The sequence below is a fragment of the Microtus oregoni genome, unplaced genomic scaffold (genome assembly GCF_018167655.1).
Source record: "Microtus oregoni isolate MIOR12 unplaced genomic scaffold, Mior012 000015F_ref0000493, whole genome shotgun sequence".
Lineage (NCBI taxonomy): Eukaryota > Metazoa > Chordata > Mammalia > Rodentia > Cricetidae > Microtus > Microtus oregoni.
In genome coordinates, this window is record NW_024543074.1 from 27,572,863 (window position 1) to 27,600,569 (window position 27,707).

General features: G+C 41.5%; 1 protein-coding gene across 1 annotated transcript; it reads left to right on the forward strand.

Moving 5' to 3' along the window:
- The first annotated feature begins 31 nt into the window (after nt 1–31).
- Nup88 (nucleoporin 88) lies at nt 32–27,703 on the forward strand. The gene is made up of 17 exons (XM_041664736.1): nt 32–363; nt 3,951–4,120; nt 5,617–5,742; nt 7,006–7,092; nt 9,272–9,448; nt 10,942–11,128; nt 12,824–12,971; nt 18,847–18,945; nt 20,226–20,316; nt 22,759–22,860; nt 24,886–25,044; nt 25,449–25,574; nt 25,683–25,748; nt 25,854–25,934; nt 26,165–26,291; nt 26,410–26,528; nt 27,487–27,703. Exons 1-17 carry the CDS (start codon nt 61–63, stop codon nt 27,548–27,550), a joined length of 2,232 nt encoding a protein of 743 aa, XP_041520670.1. The 5' UTR covers nt 32–60; the 3' UTR covers nt 27,551–27,703.
- The last annotated feature ends 4 nt before the right edge of the window (nt 27,704–27,707 follow it).

The following is a 27,707-nucleotide window of genomic DNA, read 5'->3' on the forward strand; positions in this document are numbered from 1 at the left end:
GCGGATTGGCTACGCGCCGCGGCGGGCTGCAGGCCCTGACCCTAGCGCTGTCAGTTCAAGATGGCGGCGGCCGAGGCGTCTGTCGGTGATGGGGAGCTGTGGCAGAGCTGGCTTCCCAACCACGTCGTGTTCCTGCGGCTCCGCGAGGGCCTGAAAAACCAGAGTCCGGCCGAAGCGGAGAAACCAGCGGCTTCGACTTCGCCCTCGTGCCCGCCTCTGCCGCCGCATTTGCTGACGAGAAACTTGGTCTTCGGCCTGGGAGGGGAGCTCTTCCTGTGGGACGCAGAAGGCAGCGCCTTCTTGGTGGTTCGCCTTCGAGGCCCGAGCGGTGGCGCCGTGGAGCCTCCTCTCTCCCAGTATCAGGTGCGCCAGTCCGTCTCGGAAGCCCTTAGCTGGCATCTCGCTCAACTTTGGGGTTCGCGTCTTCCCATCTTGGTGGTTTGGCCCTGTAGTGGGTGCGCTCGCAGACTTGAGCAGGCGTCTTTCGGGGACACCCCGCTTCGGGTGGAAAAGCCCGTCTGGCTCCTATTTAGTCGTCTCCAGCGGATCTATTGACTCGGTTGCTGCCGGGCACCCAGAGAAACTCGTGCTGGTTCTGAGTATCGGGGGGCTAAGGGGGGGGGGGGGGGAGGACCGTGAAATGGTTAATGATGGGCGCTCCGAAGAAGACAGGATAAAGAAGTTGGTGCAAATGTTTTTCGTTGTTTGGCCCGAAGAGCTCTTTTAAAAGATGTGACACATTCTTTTAGTTGATTCTGAGCTTTAACACAGATTTTAAAAGACCAAATTACCTGCCTTACATGAAAAAGGGTGTCCCTGTATTTTGTTTTGTTTTTGCCCTTTGGGGCGCTCGCTAACGTTGGAAGGGCTTGTTCGTTTGTTGCAGTGCAGGGAACTGACGCGCGCGCGCGCTCACACACACACACACTCCCTTGAGCACGCCTACAGGGGGATGCTCACACACCTTCACCTCCACCACTAGAAGCACCGGAGCACTAGGTCTTGTTTTGATGAGCCGATGAAAGTCATGTGAGAGCGGATATAATCAGAATGCATTCTAGACTTGCTGTGCTTTATTGAAGTCTTCGTTTGTAGTAAACTGATTCTCTTTTAAAGACTTTTTCCCTCAGTAGTATATGTGTGCATGTATACATTGTGTGTGTGTGTGTGTGTGTGTGTGTGTGTGTTTCTTTATTCAGTCTTCGGGAATTTTACATCATGTACCTCAACCCCACTCACCTCCCGGTCCCTCCAAATCTGCCCCACATCCCTGTAGCATTCCCCCCTCCCAAATTAATTGAAAACAAAACAAGCAAAACTACCTTGCTCCCTCATTAAAAACTTTTTATAAACCAAGACTGGTGGCACAGGTCTTTAATCCCAGCACTTCGGAAGCAGAGGCAGGAGGATCTCTTTGAATTTGCGGCCAGCCTGGTCTACATAGCGAATTCCAGGACTACATAGAGAGACCCTGTCTCGAAAAAGGAGCAAGAAAGCAAACAAACAAAAAAACCCAAATGTGACATTCATTCCAGTGTATGAGATCTGTGTGCCCTGGACTGGTTCTTTTGAGAAGTGATTTGATTTTAACAAGGTGCTGCCAGTGCTGTTGAGAAACGAGAGCAGCATTTACACATCTACCTGCTGTAAAATTCCCAGTAAGAATACGTATCAGAAATTCATACATTATTTCAAGTAATTTTCTTTTGATTTTTTTTTTTTTCCCCTCTGAAATGGAATCATTTATGTACCCAGACTGGTCTGGAACTCCTACCCAGTCTCCAAGTGTTGAGATTACAGGTCCGAACCAGGTGCTCTCTTCTCTCTTTCTCTCTCTCTCTCTCTCTCTCTCTCTCTCTCTCTCTCTCTCTCTGTGTGTGTGTGTGTGTGTGTGTGTGTGTGTGTGTGTGTGTGAGAGAGAGAGAGAGAGCACACGCATGTGCCAGGACTCTGTGTGTCTGGAACTCCTGCCCCAGTCCCCGAATGTTGAGATTACAGTTCTGAGCCAGGCTGTGTATGTGTTTGATACCTTATTTTTATTTATTTATTTACTTACTTATTTATTTATTATGTATACAATATTCTGTCTGTGTGTATGCCTGCAGGCCAGAGGAGGGCACTAGACCCCATTTAGATGGTTGTGAGCAACCATGTGGTTGCTGGGAACTGAACTCAGGACCTTTGGAAGAGCAGGCAATGCTCTTAACCTCTGAGCCATCTCTCCAGCCCCTGATACCTTATTTTTTATGTCCAGTTCATGACACAAACCTAGAGCATGCAAGAGCTCTGTAATATTTGGTGACTTATTTTTTTGTTTGTTTGTTTTGTTTTTGAAGACAGGGTTTCTCTGTGCCACAGCCTGGCTGTCCTGGAACTTGCTTTGTATACCAGGCTGGCCTCGAATTTAGAGATCAGGCAGATCCTGATCAGAGCTGGAATTAAAGCTGTGTACCCTTACTTCCTAGCTCTGCAACAGGCATTTAAAGGCACAATGGCCTACAGATAGAAAAGCAATTAGAAGTCTCCTTATATTCAAAGAAACTTTACCTTAAATGATTTTGGCTTAGCATAATTCTCCATACAAAGGTAAATAATATATTGTAAATCATTATTTACTAAGAGTAAAAAGAAAAGAAAATAGAAACCTGAAATGGTTATGAGGAAAGAAATAGGAAGTACCAGTGTAAACATGTGTATTTTTGAGGATGTGCGATGTTGTGACAAATTATTGGAGCTCCTTTAAAATATCACTTTTTTTTTCTTTCTTTCTTTTTGGTTTTTTGAGACAGGGTTTCTCTGTAGTTTTTGGAGCCTCTCCTGGAACTACTTCTTGTAAACCAGGCTGGCCTCAAACTCACAAAGATCCACCTGCCTGCCTTTGTCTCCCGAGTGCTGGGATTAAAGGCGTGAGCCACCACCGCCCAGCTTGTTGCAGAACTTTTGAAGCTATCTAGAGTTTCACTTTGTAGCTTTGGGTGGTTTGGAACTTAAATAGAACCACCTTTATCTTCTTCTCCAGTACTGGGAATATAGGTGTGCACCACCACATTTGGCCTGAAGCTAGTCTACAGAATTCTACAGTACTCTTTATAAAATGGTTGTCTTTTTAGAGTATTCTACAGTACTCTTTATAAAATGGTTATCTTTTATTAATACTTCAAAAGTTATTTATTCTCTAAGTATCAAAAGTCTGCTTGAAGCCAGGAATAGAGAGAAGAAAAACAAATCTCAAGTAGTGCCTACTAGGGGCAGGGTTTTGTGTTTTGTTTTGCTTTTTTGTTTTTTTGTTTTTTTAAGATTTTATTTATTTATCTTGTATACAACATTCTGCCTCCATGTATGCCCGCACGCCAGAGGAGGGCGCCAGATCTCAGTACAGATGGTTGTGAGCCACCATGTGGTTGCTGGGAATTGAACTCAGAACCTTTGGAAGAGCAGCCAGTGCTCTTAACCACTGAGCCATCTCTCCAGCCCTGTTTTGCTTTTTTGTTTTTTGAGATAGTGTTTCTCTGTGTAGCCCTGGTTGTCCTGGAACTCACTCTGTAGACTAGTTGCCTTGAACTCAGAGACCTTGCTGCCTCTGCCTTCCATGGTTCTGGGATTGAAGGCGTGTGCCAACAATTTTTTGTTTGTTTTTAGTTTTCTATGTATGCATATTTTTTCTGTTTATGTGTGCGTATACTATCCATGTGCCTGGAACCCACAGAGGCCAGAAAATGGTTATAGAACCACCATGTGGGTGCCAAGAATTGAACCCAGGTCCTCTGGAAGAGCAGTCAGTGCTTCTTATTGACCATTGAGCCAGCTCTCTAGCTCTAAGACTTCGTGTGTGTGTGTTACCCAGAATGCTGTTATCTTGTAACTATAGAAAAGTAAAGCATGATCATGGTTTCATGAAACTCCCTAATATACTAACATTAAAATTAACTTTTTACTAAATTAATTTTCAGAGATTACTTTGCATAAATCCACCCCTGTTTGAAATTCATCAAGTCTTGTTAAGTCCAACACAACATCATGTAGCACTCATAGGAACAAAAGGACTCATGGCATTAGAATTACCTCAGAGATGGGGGAAGGATTCAGAATTCGAAGGTGGGAAAGCAACTGTGAATTGTAGGTAAGTTATATTTTTGTTCCGTGTTTAATTGTGTACGTTGCTAAGACCAGAGGTTGTTGAAATGTATTTTGGGTCCTACTATTGGATCATTTGAGCATTCGTGTGGTCCTGCAGACTGCCTTCCTGTGCTGCTATTGTTGTTACCTTTCTTTTTTTTAAGGTACATGAGTGTTTTGCCTTCGTTTATGTAAGCACACTGCTTGTGTGCCTGGTACTCCAGAAGAGAGTGTCAAATCCCCTGGAACTGGAGTTACAGATGGTTGTGAGCTGCTATGAGGGTGTTAGGAACCAATCCTGGGTCCTCTCTAAAAGCAGCAGGTATTCCTAACCACTGAGCCATCTTTCCAGCTCCTTTTGTTATTATTTTTGAAGAATACTGTATCAATATTTATTTGTAATTACAAAAAACAATATCAATCCTTTATTTTTACAGAAATAGCTGCAATTTTGCAGTTAGGTGTATGAGCTTAAGAACTGTTCACAGAATGAATTAAAACGTGTGGATTAAGGGTTTTGTCTACTGATTAACATCTGTATTCCAAGACATCATTTATGTCAGGCCATTTTCTGGTCATTGCACTTCATGTTATGACGTCATAAATGTGCCATAAGCTACTCATGCCCTAAAATTACATCAGTTGGTCAGCTGCCAGGCGTTCAATCACAGAAAAAAAAACAAAACATCTAAGTTAAGGCTCATGACTTCTTCCAGGTGTCAAAAAAAAAAAAAACCAAAGAGTGTGGCAATCTTAATGTCTAGTGTAACAAAGCCTGCCGAGTATCGGCCCTTCCCTGCTTCACCCACCCAGGGCTGAGGATGCTGGGACTACAGAAATGCGACACCTAGCTTTCAGGGTTTTTATACACACACACACACACACACACACACACACACACACACAAATTAAAAAATAAAAATCCAGGAAAGAGGAATCTGTAAAGTCTATTGAAAAGAATGTGAGGTAGAAACCTAGATTTACCTTTATCTCCATAACATGAGGAGTTGAGTCGGCTTGAATTGCTTAATAGTATTTAGGTTGCCATTTCTTTTCAGTATAATCATCAAAATATCTGCCCTTATAGTTTCCTTACTACATTGATTAGTAAAAAGACCAAAAAAGAAGCAACATCAAAACATATCTGTAAAGAACTACATACAATGGGTGTGGCAACACACAAATGTAATCCCAGCCCTCAGGATACTGAGCCAGGAGGCTTGCTATGAGTTCAAGGCTAGCCTGGGATACATTGTGAGGGTCAGCCCCCAACCACGGCTATATAGCAAGGTCCAGTCTTAACCAGAAACACCAAAATGTATAAAGTATATTACTATAATGTAGAAAGTATTTGTGCTTTGGTTCCTTGGGTAGGTTCTTTGAATGCTGTCAGAATGACAGGACAGGGAAAGGAACAGTGTTAGAATATAGAATAGGTTAGAATGTATTTCATCCAAGTTCTACAGACAAATGGTTTGAAGACCGTTTTCTTTATTTTAGTACCACACCAATTGCTGAGCGATTTTTTACCAGCTCTACCTCTCTGACTCTGAAACATGCTGCATGGTATCCAAGTGAGATGCTGGATCCTCACATAGTGCTGTTGACATCAGACAATGTGATAAGGTGACCTTTACCTTCCCTAGTTTGCTTTGTGAATGGAAAAGCTTTGTTTCCTATTATGTATTTACTAAATAGTTGCTCATAATGACACAAGTAAGTCACTGAGTGTTGTAATCTCTCTCTCTCTCTCTCTCTCTCTCTCTCTCTCTCTCTCTCCTTTGAGAAAAGATTGTCTCACTGTGTGGACAAGGCTAGCCTTGACCTCACAGAGATCCATCTGCTCCTGAGTGCTGGGATTAAAGGCGTGCCTACTCCCATTTCCCCTGCTCCCCCCTCCCCACTTCCATATCAACTCCTCTGTTTTTGTTCAGAAAGGGGCAGGCTTCCCATGGGTATCAACAAAGCTTGGCATGTCAAGTTGCTGTAGGACTAAAGGTGTGGGGAATGTAGCTCAGTGGTTAATTGCTTACCCTTGAGGCCTTGGGTTCCATCCCTAACACTGTTAGCCATCCCTTACCCCTCAAAAATGTCAAAATAGAGAGCATTTCTTTGGGTCATAAACTCCCCTTCTACATAGTTAAGCAGCGGAAATAGGCAACATTGTCAGGAATAGCAAGATCTTTGGCAAAGAGGTGATTTGAGAACTGGTAGGAAAATTCTTTTTTTTTTAAATATTTATTTTTATTTATTATGTATACAATATTCTGTCTGTGTGCATGTCTGCAGGCCAGAAGAGGGCACCAGACCTCTTTACAGGTGGTTGTGAGCCACCATGTGGTTGCCAGGAATTGAACTCAGGACCTTTGGAAGAGCAGGCAATGCTCTTAACCACAGAGCCATCTCTCCAGCCCAGGAAAATTCTTTTTAACATTTTTAGATTTGTTTTACATGTATGGGTGTTTTGCTAGTATGTATATATTTGTGCCTCATCCATGCCTGGTGCCCAAGGAGGTTAGAAGGGGACGGCTCCCCCAGAACTGGAGTTAACAGTTCTGAGCCTCCGTGTGTGTGCTGTGTATGAAACCCAGGTCCTCTACAAGAACAAGAAGTGCTCTTAACTGCTGAGCCATGTCTCCAGCCCCTAGTAGAAAAATACTTAAAAACTGATTAGATTGGGGAGTGGGGTTCTTTTCTAGGAAAGAAAGAGAACTCTATTGTTTTGACAAGACAGTATCTTACTCTGTAACCCATACTAGGCTGTAAATGTAGCCCAGAGTTCTCATGGTCCTCTTGCCTCTCCCAAGTTGATAGAATTACACAGTGCAAGCTACCCTGCCTAGCATCAAAAAGAACTTAAGTACTTTTTTGTTTTGTTTTGACTGTTAGAATTTACTCTCTCCGTGAGCCTCAAACACCTACTAAGGTGATTGTACTTTCAGAAGCAGAAGAGGAAAGCTTAATACTCAATAAAGGGTAAGTTTTGTTTCACAAAATGCTGAGTTTATTGAGAATGTAAATGCAGTTTCATCAGTAACTACCAGAACGTCTACAGGTGGGTTTTAACATGTGTGTGGGAATAGAACAAGTCACAAATCTGTCATTGTAACTTGATCTCTTTTTTAAGAAAATTCTAAAATATGACTGGCAGAAGCAATACATCATAAAATTGTACAGTTCTAAAAATTGTAAAAGAGTTGGGCTGAAGGCCTACCAGGGCACTCTGTGTGAGTAAGGCTGATCGCCAAACTCCCAGCGTCTGGAATAGAATAGACTCAGTCCTTCTGGTTACTGTTTTTTGTTATGTTGTGACAAGGTCTCTTTACATGGCCCTGGCTGTCCTTTGTAGATCAGACTAGCCTCACAGAGATCCACCTATGTCACCCTCCCTAGTGCTGAGATTAAAGGTGTGCACCTCTGTGCCTGTCCTCCCTGTTATCTTGTGCTCCTGGCTTCTTTTGTTTCCTTACCTACTACATGTCCTGGCTTACTTTTAATGGAATCATCCTTTGCACTTGCAAAACCCAGTCCTCTAGCCTCCTAATCAGTCTTTGTGATAAGCACTACACATAGTCAAATATAGTGTACATGCTGAGAATGAAAACTAGTGTTAAGATTTTTGGAATTTCCATTTAGTTATCTTCATGTTTAGTTTTTCTTGTTTTAAATATGATTTCTTGAACATTTTATTCATCTTTATTCTGTATTTGATACTTTTTTTTTCCAAGACAGGGTTTCTCTGTATAACAGTTCTGCTTATCCTGGAACTCGCTTTGTAGACCAAGCTGATTCAACTCACAGAGATCCACCTGCCTCTGCAATTAAAGGCAGCCAGTATTTGATACTTGCAATATTTGAAAGTCCAAATGGGAGTGATAGTGATATACTTAAATCTGTGTTTGTTCTTTTCCTCACCTCAGTCATGTTGGTTGCTTTCCTTGCAATGAGGGTGTCTTACTGCGAATTTATATTTACTTGATCATGAAGTGTGGGGATATTGAGAGCCTGAATTGTTGGTATATTTCACCAGAATGGATTTATGTCTACTCCTAAGAGCCAGGGGTTGCTACAGCTAGGACTGTTTACTCCCTGGTTGTCCTAGCACCGAAAGTTTCACTTAAATGATGTGAAGAAATACAGCACCAGCTTAAATTCCAATGCATTCATTTCTACAATAGGGCAGGACCTAACCCAGAGGTTAATCCTGTTCTTGAGTCAGGGCACTTTCTGTCTTGTAGTGTTTCTGGAATAACCTGGTTAGGAATAGGGTTTTGTTTGGTTTTGACGGACACAGTATGTGTATAAGGGGCAGTAGAGCAAATACAGTGTTAAGAACTCCAACCTGGCATCAGTCAGCCTGCCTGGTCCCAGTCTAGGCTTCACCAATTGCCTGCTATGGCATCTAGGAAAGTTTTCTAATTTTATTAAACTTCATTTCTGTGACTACATTACATGAATAATAAAAAAAAATTGACTGGAACACAGTTTTTCTTAGGATTTTTGTTTTGTTTTTGTTTTTTGAGACAGGGTTTCTCCGTAGCTTTTGGTTCCTGTCCTGGAACTAGCTCTGTAGACCAGGCTGGCCTCGAACTCACAGAGATCCACCTGCCTCTGCCTCCTGAGTGCTGGGATTAAAGGCGTGCGCCAACACCGCTCGGCCTACAAACACTTTTTGACCCTCATTTTTCTTTATAACACTACTCTCGTTCAAGAAAAAAATGGCAGACACCTGTAATCTCAGCACTCAGAAGGCTAAGGCAGAAGGATTGTTCCAGTTCAAGGCCAGCTTGGGTTATAGTGTGTGACCCTGTCTTAATAAAACCAGAAGTAACAACAACAAAAAAAACTTTTCCTGAATGTGTTGTTTGTTTTTTCTCTCTCACTAGAGAGCAAAGTCTTTCTTTAATTTGCTGATGTATTTTATGGACCTAGAACAGTGTATGGCACGTAGTAAGTGGCAAATGTTTGTGGAATAAATAAATTTGTGTTCACCTGGTTTTCATGGATTCCATTTCTTTTTGTATTTCTATATGTGTTGTTTGTATGTCTGTATTTAAACTATTTGAGAATTAAGTTTTTTCACTAGTTTTTATGAGAATTTGTTTACTCTTCATAATAATTTGTTTTCAACAAACTTTCTCAAATCTCTTTGTAGACGGGCATATACAGCATCTCTAGGAGAGACTGCAGTTGCATTTGACTTTGGGCCACTGGCAACAGTGTCGAAGAATATATTTGAACAAAAAGGCAAAGAAGAAATAGTAGCATATCCACTGTACATCTTATATGAGAACGGGGAGACCTTCCTTACCTATGTCAGTCTATTACACAAGTAAGCTAATGCAGTAACCACTGCACCACATCATCATTGCTGAACTTGAGATCCACATTTCTGTGTCTCAGGTGTAGATGAGAAATGGTACAGATTATCTGATTGTCCTCTTTCTTGTTTATTTAAGGTAGTTGTATAGTTTAAAAAATACTAAATTTGGTTCACGAAGCCTGGTTAACTAGAAAAGCATTGTTTCTCTTAGATAAACAAGGTAGAATGGGTATAATTAGATGAAATCTGATATCTTGCATTGATATTGTAGAGAAAAGGCATATGTACACATGAACATATAAGGACTCATTTCCTAGTACTGGGACACAGTAAGTACTCGAAGGAGACGCTATTTTGACTGCAGGAGTTGAGGGAATTTCTGCAGAGGACTGATGTCAAGCAAGATTAAATGAAGCATCAGGAAGGGTAAGACCATTTTAGTCACATGGACATCCCAGACTAGAGTACATTAATAAGTACAGTTGCTAGTCAGGGCTTGGTGATTCGACATCTCCATCTGGAGCATTGCATTCAGGTAAAACAACAGATACTAACGCTAGCATTATCTCTGTGTGAAATCGATTGAGTTACAGTCCTAGGTAATGAATGTGGTGAGGTCTGTTCTGGAATATGGTGATTTCTGAGCAGAGTAGATGGACAGGAAAGGCCTGGGACAGCATAAGTTTCTATCTGATACACCCTGATTTGTTTAGCATGCTTTTTTTTTTAATGTGAATTTTGCTTTTTTGTTGTTGGGAGTGGTAAGAATAGAAACCAGGCTAGATGTGGTGGTACATACCAATAATTTTAGCACACGAAGGCTGACATGGTTCTGAGTTTGTGGCTAGACTGGGCTGTGTAATGGGACCCTGTCTTTTTTTTTAATTTGATGTGTATGAGTGTTTTGCCCACATATGTCTCTGTGTACCGTATGCATGCAAAGGCCAGAAGTGGGCATCACATTCACTACAACTAGAGCTACAGACATTCATCAGCCACCATGTGGGTGCTGGGAATCAAGCCTAGGTCCTCTGCAGGTGTAGCCAGTGCTATTAACCACTGAACCACCTATCCAGCCCTTTGTCTCTTATGTGTTTTCTGGTGGTGGTGGTGGTGGTAGTGATTACCAAGGAAGGAACCTCTGATCTTATCACCACCAATAGAAGCCAGTCATGCCCCCAAACCTCACAGTGTGACAGTCTAAGGGGTCTTCAAAGGCATTTTCCTAGCTCTAGAAGCTACAGCGGGAGGCTCAAGAATTAAAGGCAACCTAGATTACATAGGACTTTGTCTGGAAGGAAGGAAGAAACTAAACCAAATAAGTCTGGAATCTCTTCAGGCATTGCTTTCTTTTCAAGGGAAGATTATCTCAGATCAAGAATCACTATTGGGATGTGAGTGGAAAAATGAAAAATAAAGACCTTTATTTGAAGTTACAGTAGCTGAAGGAAGATAAAAATTCTGTCAAAATTTTCTTGATAACATTTTCATTCTTCCTTTAGCCCTGGGAATATTGGGAAGCTGTTGGGACCATTGCCTATGCATCCTGCAGCTGAAGATAACTATGGTTACGATGCCTGTGCTGTACTATGTTTGCCCTGTGTTCCCAATATCTTAGTAATTGCAACTGAATCAGGAATGCTGTATCACTGTGTTGTACTAGAAGGGGAAGAAGAAGACGATCAAACGGTAAGTGCCAGGCTAGTATTAGCTGTATTTCATATCTTTTTTTTTTAAATATTTATTTATTTGTTATGCATACAATATTCTGTCTGTGTGTATGTCTGCAGGCCAGAAGAGGGCACCAGATCTCATTACAGATGGTTGTGAGCCACCATGTGGTTGTTGGGAATTGAACTCAGGACCTTTGGAAGAGCAGGCAATGCTCTTAACCACTGAGCCATCTCTCCAGCTCCTGTATTTCATATCTTTAATAGGTGTATTTTATGGGCCAATTTGAATACTTAGTATAAGGAATTCTGACTTACATATGGCACTTCTGGTATTTTGGAAATTATATATTTCATATAAGAATAGTTGAAAAATAATTAAAAGAGTCCAAGTGGAGCTGGGTGGTGGTAGTGCATGCCTTTAATCCTAGCACTCTGATCGGAGGCAAAGACAGGCTGATCTCTGAGTTTGAGGCCAGCCTGGTCTAGAGTGAATTCTAGGACAGCCAGACTGTTACACAGAGAAACCCTGTCTTGAAGCCCCCTCTCTTCTCCCTCCCCCCCAAAAAGTTCAAGTGGAAAGAAGTTAGAAGATTGCCCAACATACTAGTTAATGAAACTGTATTTGTTTCTGATCTGTGTATTAAGGATTTCATGCCCTGACCCAGTAAATTGAACCCTCCATACAGAAGTCTGCCTTTGTAGCTGGAAAGATGGCTCAGTGGTTATGAGCACTGCTGCTCTTCAAGAACATTCAGGTTCAATTTGTAACACCCATATGGTGGCTCATAATTATTTGTTAGCTCCAGTCCCAGGGGATCCAACGCCCTCTTCTGGCCTCTGTGGGCATCAGGTATGCAAGTGGTGCACAGACATACTTGCAGATAAAACATTCAAATACATAATGAACTAAAAGCTTGGACCATGCTTGTTTTTAAGTTTATTATTTGATTTTTTAAATCTACATTTTAAAAAAGACATATTCAGAAAAAAACATCTATCTGCTGGAACTGAAGTTGCAAGTGGTTGTTAGGTGTCATTATGGTGCTAGGAACTGAACTTGGGTTGTCTGCAAGAGCAGCCAGTGCACTTAACTAAGCCCTATTCTTTGATTTTTAGACAGTGTTTTACTATGTGGCTGACCTTGGCCTTGAATTTATTATTATATAGGCCAAGGTAGTCTCTATCTCAAACTCCTGCTTTAACTTTCCCAGCTAGCTAGATTACAGGTGTGTACCCAGTTTCCTATGAATTTATTAACACCACTGTTAATGGTGATTCTGGTCTCTATATTCTTTTTGTTGTTATTTTAGTTTTTTTGAGACAGAGTCTCTCTCTGTGTGTACCCCTTGGAACTTTCTATGTAAACCAGGCTGGCCTGGAACTCACAGAACTCAGTCTGCCTCTGCCTCCTGAGTGCTGAGATTAAAGGCGTGTGCCTGACTCAGCTTGACCTCTATATTCTAGTCTTTAGTAACAGAGGTAAAGACCTTTGTATTACTGGGATGGCTTTAACCCAAGCTTTTGTTTTTGTTATTTTGTTTAAGGATATTAGGGGAGATGGATGTTTAATAATTGGCGTGAAGGATAAAATTAAACATTTGAAAAGGCTAAGTGACCCAGCTTTTTTGCTTCTGTATTTGTGTACGTTTTCAAATTCATATGAGAGGTTGAAATTTCAGTCCTTTTTTCCCCCGCTTTGTGTTGTTAACAGTCAGAAAAGTCCTGGGATCCCAGGGTTGACCTCATCCCTTCTCTGTATGTGTTTGAATGTGTTGAATTAGAGCTTGCCTTGAAATTGGCATCTTCAGAGGATGATCCCTTTGCTTCTGACTTTTCCTGTCCAATTAAACTGCACAGAGGTAAGGGATTCACTAAGTGCTGCTCTTTTATCCCATTGTATACTAACTTAGCAATGACCGCGATGTAGTTTATTTGTGTGAGCTCAGCTTTTGGAATGTTATCACTGTGGATTCTTTTGGACTTTCAGTTACTACACAGCACATTCTTGCCAAGGCAGATTTAAGTTTGAACATACTCATCAGGCTCCACTCAGATATTTATTTTTGTGTGTATGGTATTTGTGTGTCTGTATGTGTCGTATCAGAGGACAGTTTTCTGGATGATTCTTTCAATTTTACATGGATTCTGGGGATCAGGCTTGTGGTGGGCACTTTACCCATTGAGTGCCAACTCAGATGTTTAATGATGGCTTTTTCATGATCCTAACAAAAGTTGACTTCATAACCTGCATAATGGTACCTACCTATAATCTCAGTACTGAAGCCTGAATTAAGAGGTCAAGGCCATCTCATTATATAGTGAGTTCAAAACAGTATTCCTTATAAAATAAGCCTGCAAAGAAAATTCACTAAGCAAGTCTAGTTAGTGTTTTGAGCAACATAAACATTAAGTATATGAACTTGATAGATGAACACAGAGTGAAGTAAAGTGATGTATTTTGTTTCCTTATAAAGATACATGTGCCTTAGTTACTGTTGTAGACACCATGACCAAGTCAACTCTTGTAAAAGGAAGCATTTAATTGTGGGCATGCTTATAGTTCTACAGGGTTAGTCTGTTATCGTTATGGCAGGAAACAGACAGGCATGGCACTTTATATATAAAGAGGATTTATTAGATTGGCTTACAGGCTGTGGTCCAGTAGTCCAGCAATGACTGTATCCCATTGGAAAGTTCAAAACCCAGTAGTTGTTCGGTCCATGAGACTGGATGTCTCAGCTGGTCTTCAGTGTTTGTCCCAAAGAAATGGCTCCAATGTCAGTGAAAACAAGAGTGTTGCAAGCAGGCAGAGTAAAAGCTTTCTTCCTTGCCCTTTACGTAGGCTGCCACAGAAGGTGTGGCCCATTTCAGGTTTAAGGTGGATTTTCCACTTCAAATAATCCCATTAAGAAAAATACCTCACAAGTGAATCCACCTGCCTCACTTTAGGTAATTCCAGGTGTAGTTAAATTGACAACCAAGAATAGCCATCACAGCATGTCTTTGGAAGTCTTCATTACAAGCATTTTTTTTTCTTGGTTTTTGTAATGAAAGTAACATTCTCTTGTGAAACACATTTCTGACTTATTTGTGCTTAAAACATATTACAGTCACTGAACTAACACTTAAGGTTTACAAAAGTAAAATGGCTTAAATATTGGCCTTTTTCAAAAATAACTTTTCTGTTATATATCAGTATTAGTTTTTTCCTTCTAGACTTTTAACATCCCAAACGATTTAAAAATATATATATATTTTTAAACAGTGGTAGATCAGGTGAGCTGATTTGATAAGTCTTAAATTTATACAAATAAAAATTTTCAATTTTATTGTTCAGACAGAGGGATGATTTGTTAGACAAGGTTTGGCTTGGCTGACACAAGGTCTTTTGTAACCCAGGCTGGCCTAGAACTCACTGTGTAGCCCAGGCTAGTATGCAACTCATATTCCTGCCTGCCTGCGTCTAGGCTTCCTCATGAACTGCCACATTCAGCCTTTTGCTCTGTATTTGAACACTTGGCTTCATACTTGGGATCCTCCTACCTCAGCCTTCTAGGGGCTGGGATTACAGGCATGTACCACTTAGACCCAACACCTTTGAAAGTTTTTAGAGTAGCATACTGTTTTTGTAAGTTATCAGAACTCATATATAAACCAGATGAGAACATGACATCAACTTTACAACATTAACTATAAAATCAAAATTTTAAAAGTGGGACTATTAACAGAAAACTTTAACTTAAGTGGTTATGAATTGTTGTCTCTATCTTATCAACTTTACTATATATATTATTTCTGTATTTTATTTTAATGTTTTTTAAAGGCATGTGTATGTATGCATATACATGTGCAGGAAGAGGTAAATTAGGCCTCCTAGAACTACAGTTAAAAGGGATTGTGAGCTACACGGTGTGAATGCTGGGAACCTCTGGGAGAACAATACATACTCTCAACTGATAACCCATTTTTCTACTCCATTTTAATCTTTTAGAAAACCTTTTTTTTTAAAAAATTAGATTGGACCATTTTATGTGTATGGGTGTTTTGCCTGCATGTATGTTTGCATGCCACATTCGTGGAGACCAAAAGAGGGTGTTGATCCCTTAGAACTGGTGTTCCATAAGGTTGTGAGCCACTGTGTGAGCGCTGGGAGTTGAATGAGGTGGAAGAGCAGCTGGTGCTTTTGATCTCTGAGCCACTTCTCTAGCCCGTCTTAGAAAATCCTAACTGCTGGGAATGTGGCTAACAGTAAGTACTTGGCTAACATATAAGGTCTGGGTTCAATCCCTAGCACCACATAAACCAGGTTGTGCCATGTGCCTATAATCCCAGCACTCTGGAAATAGAGACAGGAGGATCAGGAATTAAAGGCCATTCTCAGCTACATAGCAAGTTTGAGGCCAGTCTAGGCTACATGAGACCCTGCCTAGAAAAGGGAAGACGGACAAGGTGGCTAAGAAGATAACGGTACTTGTCACCAAGCCTGACAACCTGAGTTGGATCCCTAGTACTTAGATAATGTAAGGAGAGAAGTGACTTCCGAAAGGTGTCCTCAAACTTACACACACATACCCCAGTACACACACACACACACACACACACACACACACTTGCATGCACACTATAAATATAATTTTTAAAAAATGAGCTCTTAATCATAGAGATAAATGTTTATGAGTAACAATAGGTTTTCAAGAGAATAGAATATGGTGGGTATAGTTGTAATCATAGCCACTGAGCAGGCTAAAGTAAGATAGGTTCTAGGCTCAAAGGAGGTGATATCTTATTTTGTAATGCTTATTGTTTCATGATAGGACTATGTCCTGAGCAGTGTGCCCGTGTCTTCCTCATTACCTGTGCTGGAGCAGTGCACATGCTGCACCAGTCCTGTACTCAGCAGGTGTGTGCAAGCGTAGGTTTTTCTGCAGCTATCGTGGTTTTTTAATTTATTTTTATTTTATGCATATTGTTTTGTCTGTATGTAAGTCTGTGATGGCGTTAGATCTTGGAGTTACAGACAGTTGTGGGGTGCCATGTGGTTACTGGGAATTGAACTCAGGTCCTCTGGAAGAGTAGTCAGTGCTCTTAACCACTGAGCCATCTCTCCAGCCCTTTTTTTTTTGTTTGTTTTTTTTTGTTTGTTTGTTTGTTTATTTATTATGTGTACGACATTCCTCCCATGTGTGCCCACAAGCCAGAAGGGGGCGCCAGGTCTTATTATAGATGGCTGTGAGCCACCATGTGGTTGCTGGGAATTGAACTCAGGACCTCTGGAAGAGCAGTCAGTGCTCTTAACCACTGAGCCACCTCTCCAGCCCTTGCCCTTTTTTTTTTTTAATGTTTTTTTCCCCTTATCTTTAGAAATGTATTACCATGATAGGGGATGTACATGGTATTGGGGCATGAATGCCACAATACCTATGGAGGTCACTTTGTAGAGTCAGTTCTATCCATCCACTTTTACTTGGGTTCTAGGGATTGAACTTGTCAGCTTGCGTGGCAAACACCTTTTCCTGTATTGTAATAAGAGCGGCGGGGCTACATTCCTGGCACCTGGCCACCCGCACGGCTAGCTTTATACCCAAAATAATTACATGGAAACTGTATTCTTTTAAACACTGCTTGGCCCATTAGCTTTAGCCTCTTACTGGCTAGCTCTCACATCTTGCTTTAACCCATTTCTAATAATCTGTGTAGCCCACAAGGTGGCTTACCAGGGAAGATCTTAACCTGTGGCTGTGTCGGGTGGGAGAATCATGGCAACTGCCTGAATCGCCTTCTTTCTCCCAGCATTCTGTTCTGTTTACTCCGCCTATCTAAATTCTACCCTATCAGAGGGCCAAGCAGTTTTCTTTATTAGCTAACCAATGAAAGCAACAGATAAGATACAAGACCCACCTCCATCATTCCTGTTACTTGCTGACCACATTGCCAGGCATTCCTTTTTTCTGGCTAATGCACAAATGGGAACTGGCCCTGGACAGAAATCCCCCTCAGCTCTCATAGATTCACATCATATTACACTTTGAACAGTGAAACATATTTTGCAGAGACAGAAATTCCAAGGTTTGGTTGTTTAGACAAATGGGGAAATCTGCAGTGTAAATCCTGTCAAAGGTTCTCCCCATATACAGCAGGCCTGCTTTTCCCAAGCAGCAGTTAACTAGCGTCATCTTCTCCAAAGTGCCTGGCAGAGGCAGTGTTCCTTTAGTGAAGTTTTACTTAGTGTGATTTTACTATCTTCTGAGTAAGTTTATTGGTAAGTCCTTTGTAAAATCCGTTCATGGCTTCCATTTTCTCCTTCCCCAGGTGTTGGCATAACAGGTTTGCACTACCACACACAGCCTTCTGTGTCTTCTGCTCCACTTTGACCAAAACCATTGGCATATCTCTTTATCTGTGACACTAAATTTATTCTTGCACCATGAGGTGTTTTGTTAACTTGAACCTTGTCATGAAGTGTCCACAAGGGATTTGTTGACTGGTCTTTTCTTGAGACATGGCTCTTCCTTCTCTTTGCTTTGCTTGTTAATTTTTAAAAAAAATATTTATTTTGTTTACAGTGTTCTGTCTGCATGTGCCTGCAGGCCAGAAGAGGGCGCCAGATTTCATTACAGGGGGTTGTGAGCCACCATGTGGTTGCTGGGAATTGAACTCAGGACCTCCGAAAGAACAATCAGTGCTCTTAACCTCTGCGCCATTTCCCCAGCCCGTTAATTTTTTTTTTAAAGATTTATTTGTTTATTATGTATACAGTGTTCTGTCTACAAGTGTGCCTGCAGGTCAGAAGAGGGCACCAGACCATTACAGATGGTGGCTCACAACCTCTGTAATGATGGTTGCTGGGAACTGGACTCAGGACCTCTGGAAGGGCAACAGTGCTCTTAACCTCTGAACTATCTTTCCAGCCCTGACTTTGCTTGTTTCTTTGGTGTCTCCTTTAGTTTCTTTCCCTTCTCCTTCCTCCATCTTTGTTTTTCCTTTGCTCCATGTTTATGATGACTTCTGTTGACTACTTTGGGCATTGTTCCCACTGTGTTTCTTTTAACAAGATTCCAAGGTTTTGATTTTGTCAAGTTGTCATCAGTGGACAGCCTTTGGTTCATGATTACTTCTCTTTTAGAGGGTCTGGTCCTTAGAGATTAAAACAAAAACTTTTAGCCCTACAGGATTTTATCCCAAAAAGGCCAGTTCCGGAGATCAGGGGGCCCCAGTGGGATAACAGCCATCTAACTGCTGCGTCCTGAGCTGTTGGAGCTTAAGACAATATGTGTAGAGTTTCATTCTCAACCACCCTACTTTGAACAATTTTCAGTAAATGTAAAATGGATGAATGGTTTACTTAATGGGAAGTAATTTTAGAAAATTAACAATTTGGGGCCAGGGATGGTGGTACTCAACTTTAATCCTGGCACAGACAGAAAGGTAGATCTGTGGATTTGAGGCCAGCCTGGTCTACATACTGAATCAGGCCAGCCAGGGCTTCATAATTTGATACTACCTCAAAGGAAGTATGAACAGGAAATAACATTTAGATTGTGTCTGTTGTTTTTTAATACTTATCAAATTGAAAATGAAATTCAGATTAAAAAGTTTCAAGTCCCTGACAATAGTATACAACCATGAAAATCCTGTAGACAGTCAGTTCTATCACCATGTGTTTGTAGGCTACTGGGGTAAATTCTTCCAGTTTTCCAGTGGCTACCTTTGTATTTTTGATGATCTCATGTGCAGATCCCAAGTGTCCTTCAAGATACCACTGTACCCACGAAGCTGGCGTGCACAGTGTTGGGCTGACTTGGATTCATAAACTTCACAAGTTTCTCGGATCAGGTAAGTTTACTAATGCTGTGTATTTCCCAGTATATTTCTGACAAAAGTTAGTTTGGAGAAGAAAAAATAAAAATAGAATCAGTGAAACCAAACATTCCCTGGAAGGAACATCATCAGAACTGATAAACCCTTAAGTCAACAGACCAAATACTAGAACAGCGAAACTAAAATTACGATAAAAAACAGAAAGCAAAGGTAGAGTACTGTTAGGTTTACAGAAACTTAAAATTTTAAGGGAAAACTGAATATAGCCGTTAGAAGACCTAGATGAAATGGATGACTTCAGGACTGACTGGAGTAGAAAATGGGGAGGGAAACTACTTGCCCAAGCCCATTTAAAATATTGATTCTTCATGAGCTCCCAGAAAAACAGCACCTCTTACCTTAATCTGTGATACCAAAATAAAACAAAATATACAAACTAGAGGCAAAAATATCTGACAAATATAGATACAAAAAGATTGAGTGGTATTTACTGCAGAAATGGGGCTTTCTTCAGCATCCAGCACTGTCATGTGATAACATATGGGATACAAGGGGAAAGCCATATAGTGTTCTTCTGAAGTATTAAAATAATTAAGAATACTTAGCATCTTTTCACGTTAAAAACATTTAAAAGGGCTGGGATATTGCTCAGTGGTAGATCATTTGCCTACGATGTAGAAGACCTTGATTCTGATCCACTGTACTACTTAAAACAAAAAACATCAACAAACTAGTCTTAGGAGTTTTCCAAAAAAAAAATAAATAAAGACTACTTATGAAAACCCAACAGTTAACACCATACTTAATGACAGGCTAAATGTTTTCTCTTTTTTAAATATATTTTTATTTTTTAGGATTTCATATATGCATAGTGTCTTGATTATATTCACACACACACCCCCCCCACACACACACCTTCCCCTACCTCCTCTCAGATCCACTCTTCAAGCCCCAACTCCTCTCCCAACTTCATGTCCTTTTCTTTCTTCCTTTCTTTCTTTCTTTCTTTCTTTCTTTCTTTTAAATAACCTAAGTCCAAATAGTGTTGCGTACTTTCTCGTGAGTATGGGACCAGATAGTAGGACAAGCTCACCACAGCCTATGAAAATTGCTTCATCTCCTTCCAGCAGCCAGCAGCTCTCAGTAACTCCTCAGCTAGGGTCTGTTTGAGAAAGGTACCCTCTGTGAGAAGCAGTGGCTTGAAACAAAAATTCATTGCATTTAACAAATGACAGCATTTTAATTTGGAGTTCTGTCTGAGCACCAGTTGATTTCTCTAATACATTCTTTTGTAGATGAAGAAGATAAGGATAGTTTGCAGGAACTTGCTGCAGAACAGAAATGCTTTGTAGAACACATTCTCTGTACAAAGCCATTGCCATGTAGGTAAGGACCTTCTTTCTCTGTGCACCCAGCAAACAATTGTTTTAATTCTGGCTTCTCTTAGCTAATGTTTATCTTCTCATCTTATATCACTTCTTTAAAGATGCTTCCCTTAATTCCCTTAATTCCCTCTAACTCAGGGTTCTTCCGTTGTCTTTGTAATCTCAATCTCTCTCTCTCCCTCTGTGTGTGTGTGTGTGGTGTGTATGTATGTCACGCGATATGACTACAGCTCTGTCTTTTATAATTTTCTGTTGGCTTTGTGCCTGAATACTCTATGTAAGAGTAGCTAGCAGACATTCAGTAAATGGTTGATGAGTAAAGAGAGGTGCGTAGGATGGATCCCAGGTTTCTTGTCTGGGTAGATGAATAGATGTGGTACCCTTTGGGAAAACCAGCATGTAGAAGACCAGATTTGGGGAGATGGTGGTGTCCCTTCTAGAGCACCTTAAGTAGAAGAGCCTAACGGGCAATTGTGTGTATGGGTCTGAAGTTTGGAATGCTCTGGAGTAGTGAAAGTGTCAGCATTGGAAGTGTTGTTCTGAATCTTGCCCAGAAGGTCTGGAGTCAGAAAAGGAAACTCGAGGGAGGTAAGCAACACATGACTGTGAGCAGTGAGTGGAAAAGTGAAGCCCAGGAAGGAAATTTGAGAGAGGGGTTCAGAGAATGGAGGGAACCCAGAGTAAAGGTATGAAGAATGCCAAGGAGAAGCTATGTCAAGAGGACACAGTAGCATTGTATAAGCACTGACTTGGCAATGTACTGGAGGGATTGAGGAATGACAAGAGGTTGAAAAGTGAGCAGGGAACTGTATATTATAGTTTTACTCGGCTAAAGAGATGGCTCTGCAGTTAACAGCACTGACTGGCTGCCATTACAGAAGACCCAGGTTCAATTCCCAGCACCCACGTGGCAGCTCACAGCCACTGTAACTCAAGACACTGGAAATACGATGCCTTCTTCTGGCCTTTGCCAGCACTAGACACATACTTGGTATATACATACACGTAAAACAAATAATTGTTTAAAATGAAGGCAAGGCAAAGACACGGCAGTGTAAAAATGGGACTAGTGATTACCTATGAATAAGGATGACTGTGATCAGGGACGGACATGTAGGATTCTATGGCTGCTGCTGCCTCCTCCCCTTCCTTTTTTTCTTGCATGTGCTATACATTGAACCTAGGGCCCTGTGCATGCTAGGCAAGCATTCTGTCGCTGAGCTATAACCTCAGTTTTGCCTTTTAATTATTGGCCCAGTACTGGTTACATGGTCTGAATGCACATCTTTGAATATTGGTTACATACTGATTAATTGTATAGTTCACTGAGATGTATAAGTTTTATTAATATTAGAGTGTGATGTTCATTTGTAAAGTTTGTTTGGTGGTGATTTTTTTAAGATATATAATAAAGTTTATTTTAAAAAGAAAAATGGATGGGGAGCTGGATCTGTGGGTAACAGCACTTGCTTAACAAGCTTGAAGATCTGAGTTCAAATCTCTAAGTAGATATAAAAGGCTAGGTATGGTCATGTGCTTCTATATACCCAGCTCCATTGTAGGAACAGAACCAGGAGGATAGCTAGGACTTGCTGGTTGCTAGCCTCACTCAAAGAAACCCTGGCTCAAGGGACTAGAATGAAGCTATGCCTACACACAGGTGTGTGAACAGGCACTTGTGTATACACTACACACTCAAATAAGATTGCTGTTACTTACAAAATAAAGGACAGATTAAGGGGAGCCAGACTGGGGTGCAATGAAGCTTCCCATAAAGCCACAGTGGGGAATGTTTTAAATGGACAAAATGAAACAAAACAGGAGCTTGTCTATAAGCTGAGAGGAGATGCATAATAGACACTTTGAAACTATACAGTTGATGGTACACCAGATGTGACAGGAGGTGGCTGACAATAAGGTGCAGATGTATGGTCAGACAGAAAGAACGGACATGCAGACCAGTAGTAAAGCTTTTTGGTGGTGACAACAGTTCCCACTTGAGAACCGTGGATTCCCCCCCACCTCTGGTGGAAGAAAATCGGAAGGAAACAATGCTGTACAACTAAATGAAATGATGAGGTCCTTGGCAGTGTGGGGTCACTGGGTGTGTAACGTGAAATCCCAAAGTCCTGTTCGTTTAGGTTTCTGAGCAGTTTGTAAGCACTAGATATACTAGGTTCACCAAGATAGGTAGGCCTTAAGCGGGGAGAAAGACACAGAAGCTCTGTATCCCTGAGTAATTGGTAACTAGCTTACAGATTAAGTGGAAGCTTGGATTAAACTGATCATGGTATGTTTCAAAATCACAATGTGTGTGACTGTTACTACATTGACATCAGGATGTCACAGGCCCCCAAAAGCTGTGGACGCTATAGGCATTTAGTTGCTATTGGTTCTGGTGCATTTGCTGCTTTGTAATTTAACTGTGATTGTCTCTCTCCAGGCAGCCGGCTCCAATTCGAGGATTCTGGATCGTCCCGGACATCCTGGGACCCACAATGATCTGCATCACCAGTACCTATGAATGTCTCATAAGGCCTTTATTGTATGTCTCATTCTATGTTACCACAACTCTTTAATTCTGCAAATCAAAGCTGGGGAAATGCCCTCAGTAACTGGCTTGAGGCTGTCTATATGGTGTATGATTTGGCTTCTGAACTGAGTGGATGTTTTTGTTTTCATAGCTGTCTCTGAAAGGTATTTTAGGCATGGTGGTGTTGTCTTGTTTTGCCATCTCATAACTAAGAATCAGAGCTTTTCTGTTTGTAAGACAGGGTCTCAGTCTATAGTCATATTGGCCTTAAGCAGTTCCCACCTCATCTGGGGTTACCACCCAGCTAGAGATTTCTCCTAATTGCAGAGAGGACTACATGTTGTGATTGGATTTAATGATGGTTCATGTCAGGTCCAGATGTAAGGTGTTCTCCTGCATGCCCTCTGGACACATCAGAGAAGCCCCCTAAGGAACATACTGATTTCCATGTAATAAAAGAAGGCATAGATTTGCGCCTCACAGGTTGCTCACAACAGGTGATGCAGGTGGAGGTCTGTTTGGTTCCAAATTCTGCACTTAGTTTATCTCTCTTTGTGCCAGCCACAGAGGGACATCAAAATATGTCAAAATACTCTGGGAAAAGAGTATAAAGCTAAGTTCATGTATTAAGTTGTAATCACCATTTTCCTTTTTCCAACTTGGCCTTGGGAGGCCAAGTTTTATAAATGCAGAAATAGACATGAGAACTAAATCAATGGGGTATCAAATGTGAGACTCTCCATCTCCAGTCTCTTGGTGTGTCCATTTAGAGCAGGTGCTTCTAAATACTGAGTGTAAAATGCCTGCATTTAGTTTCTATCCTTGCATACGCTTTAAAGATTGACCAGTTACATTGTTTGACAAGGAAAAAAATAATACAGGTATAAATTTTATGTTGCTTTATTAAAAAAAATACTAAAATTCTAGCAACTTTAAAGAAACAAGCACTAGAAAAATGTTTGCCAGTAAGCCAGTGAGATGCCTCAGTAGGTAAGAGTGCTCACCACTGACCCTCACAACCTGAGTTCAATCCCCAGAACCCATGTGATGTATTTATTTTTTGTTTTGTGTTTTTGAGACAAGGGTTTTTTGATGTACCCCTGGCTATCCTGGAACTGACTCTGTAGGCTTGAACTCACAGAGATCTGCCTGCCTCTGCTTCTTGAGTGCTTGGGGTTAAAGGTGTGTGCCACCACCACCCAGCACCGTTAGTGTTTTAAATAAAGCCTAGTCGCACTATTTGGACAATAAAAAATAAGTCTCAAAGAGGGGGAGAAAAGGCTTCATTAGCTGGATACCTTTTAATCATATTTCTGCCAACTGTCCAAAACACAAGTTGTCTGTATATTAACACTCTTGCTTACAAAGCTCTTCCAAATACTTTGAATTGTTGCCTTCAAAGTATGATGCATACTGCCGAAGTTCACAATCCTTGGAGCTTTCCTAGAAATTGCCTTTGGAAATACTTGCCCTTGATTGTAATTTTTAGAAATAGTTATATAGAAGCAAATATAGTACACAACAGTCATCTGGCCTCAGACCAGCATTTATCAACCTAAACTATGCCCCAAAAAGGAGCGGTTAGTGTTACGGTGCTGTCTTGAGTCCTTTACAAGAAAGGGGCTATGGAATTTTTTTTTTTTTTTTGCCTTGATCTTTTCAAAAAAATTTTTTGTTTGTTTTGTTTTTTCAAGACAAGGTTTCTCTGTAGCTCTGGTGCCTGTCCTGGAACTAGCTCTTGTAGACCAGGCTGGCCTCGAACTCACAGAGATCCGCCTGCCTCTGCCTCCCGAGTGCTGGGATTAAAGGCGTGCGCCACCACCCCCCAGCTCAAAAAGAATTTTTAAAAAGAGTCCAAAATGCTCAAATGGCAAGATAGGAACTTCCCGAGATGACCTTTCAGGATAGCACACACGTTCTTGTAGTTTTACAAAAGTAGTACGTTAGGTCCTCATGTCCTCGGATTTTGGCTAAGTATGGCTGATGACATCCTGTAATGCAACAAGTAGTTACACAGTGGACTTGCTTGTTTCGCAGAAGTACAGTCCACCCAGCATCTCCTCCCCTGCTGTGTACCCGAGAAGATGCTGAAGTGGCAGAGACTCCCCTGCGCATCCTGGCTGAAACCCCAGACTCCTTTGAGAAGCATATTAAAAGCATCTTGCAACGTAGTGCTGCCAACCCCGCATTTCTCAAGTATGAGATTTGGGCCATATGAGTTTTAAGAATGGGCTTTTTCTTTAAAATGGGGCTTTGTGCTTGCTACCAAGTGTTCGTCCTTGCTTTCGGATCTTTCTGTCCTAACTGTGGTTCATGGGAGGGGACATGGCACATCCCATCAGCTAGTCAGAAGTGGCACCTGAAAAAGTGCTAAACAAAGGTAATGAGATGGCTAGGACTTGCCAGTGTGATGCTGTGTGCCTTAGTCTCAGCACTCGAGAGGCGGGTGGATCTCTGTGAGGCCAACCTGGTCTCCAAGAGAAACTCTGTCTCAGAAAACAAAACAAATCCCCCCACCCCCCCAAAAAAAGGTAGCTAGGATTTGTCTGTTTGGTTATTTTACCCGGCGAATGAGAATAATGACAGAAACTGTTCTAAAGATCATCTGAAAAGGATTTGGCTCCCCCTCCCGAGGAGTGTCTTCAGCTTATCAGCAGAGCCACCCAAGTGTTCCGAGAACAGTACATTCTCAAGCAAGACCTGGCCAAGGAAGAAATTCAGCGGAGGTAGTGTCCTGTGTTGAACACCACTAGTCCTTGCTAGGGGTTGGCTTATTGGGATCACCTGTGGAAGCCTGGCTTTCCTTTGACCTTTACTACTACTTCTTTTTGAAGGGTCAAATTATTATGTGACCAAAAGAGGAAACAACTAGAAGATCTCAATTACTGTCGAGAGGAGAGGTAGGTGTCAGAACCAAAGGAGAAAACAGTGGGGAGTAGTGAACTGCATCTCCCTCCGGATGCTGTGTCACATCATATGACTGCAAGAGTTCTTCATTCCTCCAGGAAGAGTCTGCGGGAAATGGCAGAGCGCTTAGCTGACAAGTATGAGGAAGCCAAAGAAAAACAAGAAGATATCATGAACAGGTCAGTGGACCGTGAAGTATCCAGTTCCCTCCTTGCTCAGGACTGCCAATGTTCACACACCTCTAGAGTAGAATAGAGTGGAACTCTAACCCTTTGAAGTACCAGGAAAGACTTACTGTCCCCTAACTCCTCTGGGATGTGTCTCCTCAGACACTGAATTCTTGAATTACAAACTCTGTGTTTCTGTTATAATTCGCAGTCTTAACCCACATGTTCTTTTTTTCCTTAAGGATGAAGAAAGTGCTCCACAGTTTTCATACTCAGCTCCCGGTTCTCTCTGACAGTGAGAGAGACATGAAGAAGGAGTTACAGCTGATACCTGACCAACTACGACATCTAGGCAATGCCATCAAACAGGTGAGAATGGGTGCAGGGTAGCGAATGGATTTCTGTAAAATGTGAAAAATAAAATAGATACTGTAAAGGTGTGTGGCAAACCATAGTCAAAATACCTGTGTTCTGTTTGATACTTAAGGTTACTATGAAAAAAGACTATCAACAGCGGAAGATGGAAAAAGTGCTGAGTCCTCAGAGACCCACCATTACTCTCAGTGCCTACCAGCGGAAGTGCATCCAGTCCATCCTGAAGGAAGAGTAAGTTGATGTTTTCCAGTCGGCTACTGTTGAGACATTTTTCCTTGACAATATACTAAAAGCTGCCTGTCTGTCTGGATAAGAATCCTGAGTCTGGGATTTGCCTGTAGAATAGGGGCATGATAGACAGAGGTGGGATGAAAAACAGCAGCTCTCCTATATAATTTTGTTGTGTGATCAAGAGTACATCCCATGGCTGGGCGGTGGTGGCGCACACCTTTAATCCCAGCACTCGGGAGGCAGAGGCAGGCGGATCTCTGTGAGTTTGAGACCAGCCTGGTCTACAAGAGCTAGTTCCAGAACAGGCTCCAAAACCACAGAGAAGTCCTGTCTCAAAAAACCAAAAAAAAAAAAAAAAGAGTACATCCCATGGATTGGTTAGCAGTGTTCCTGGGGCTGTGCTCAGTGGTAGAGCATCTATCTAATGTGAAATGCCTTGGGTTCAATCCCCAACACCACACAAAAAGCCACTGCTGTCTACCTAAAACCTTCTTAAGCTGTTCAGATAATTAATTAATAAAGCCATTCTTAAGTCTATTGCAATGCTGAGAGTTTAAATCTTTAGACTCCTGGGCATGGTGGCACACAAATTTAATCCTAGTACTCAAGAGGCAGAGACATACAGAGTTCGAGGCCAGCCTGGTGTACAGAGTTCCAGGACAGCCAAGACTTACAGAGAGAAATCCTGTCTCAGAGTTGGGGGGCGGAAAAAAAATCTTACAACTCAGTACTAATGGCTCCTCCATTTTTTTTTTTTTTCTTTTTTCTGCTTTTTCGAGACAGGGTTTCTCTGTGGTTTTGGAGCCTGTCCTGGAACTAGCTCTTGTAGACCAGGCTGGTCTCGAACTCACAGAAATCCGCCTGCCTCTGCCTCCCGAGTGCTGGGATTAAAGGCGTGCGCCACCACCGCCCGGCGGCTCGTCCATTTTTTGAAGTGAGTCATTTGATGATTTTGCAGGGGTGAACACATCAGGGAAATGGTGAAGCAAATCAATGATATCCGAAATCATGTCAACTTCTGACACCACCTGAAGTTAACACAACTCACAAACTGATGCTGTAATACAGGTAGCACTCTAATTTATAAAGAAGCATTTTGGATAAACTTTGGTGTGATTTTTCTTGTCATTTCTTTTGTTCTGTATAATTTGAATAAATTTTTATTCAAAATTTGACTTT

Excerpts from the sequence above, each read along its gene's own strand:
- Nup88 (XM_041664736.1), top strand. The coding sequence starts at position 61 with ATGGCGGCGGCCGAGGCGTCTGTCGGTGATGGGGAGCTGTGGCAGAGC. Across the intron at positions 20,317-22,758 it reads ACAAAGCCATTGCCATGTAG|GCAGCCGGCTCCAATTCGAG; the intron begins GTAAGGACCTTC and ends GTCTCTCTCCAG. Across the intron at positions 25,749-25,853 it reads AATTACTGTCGAGAGGAGAG|GAAGAGTCTGCGGGAAATGG; the intron begins GTAGGTGTCAGA and ends TCATTCCTCCAG.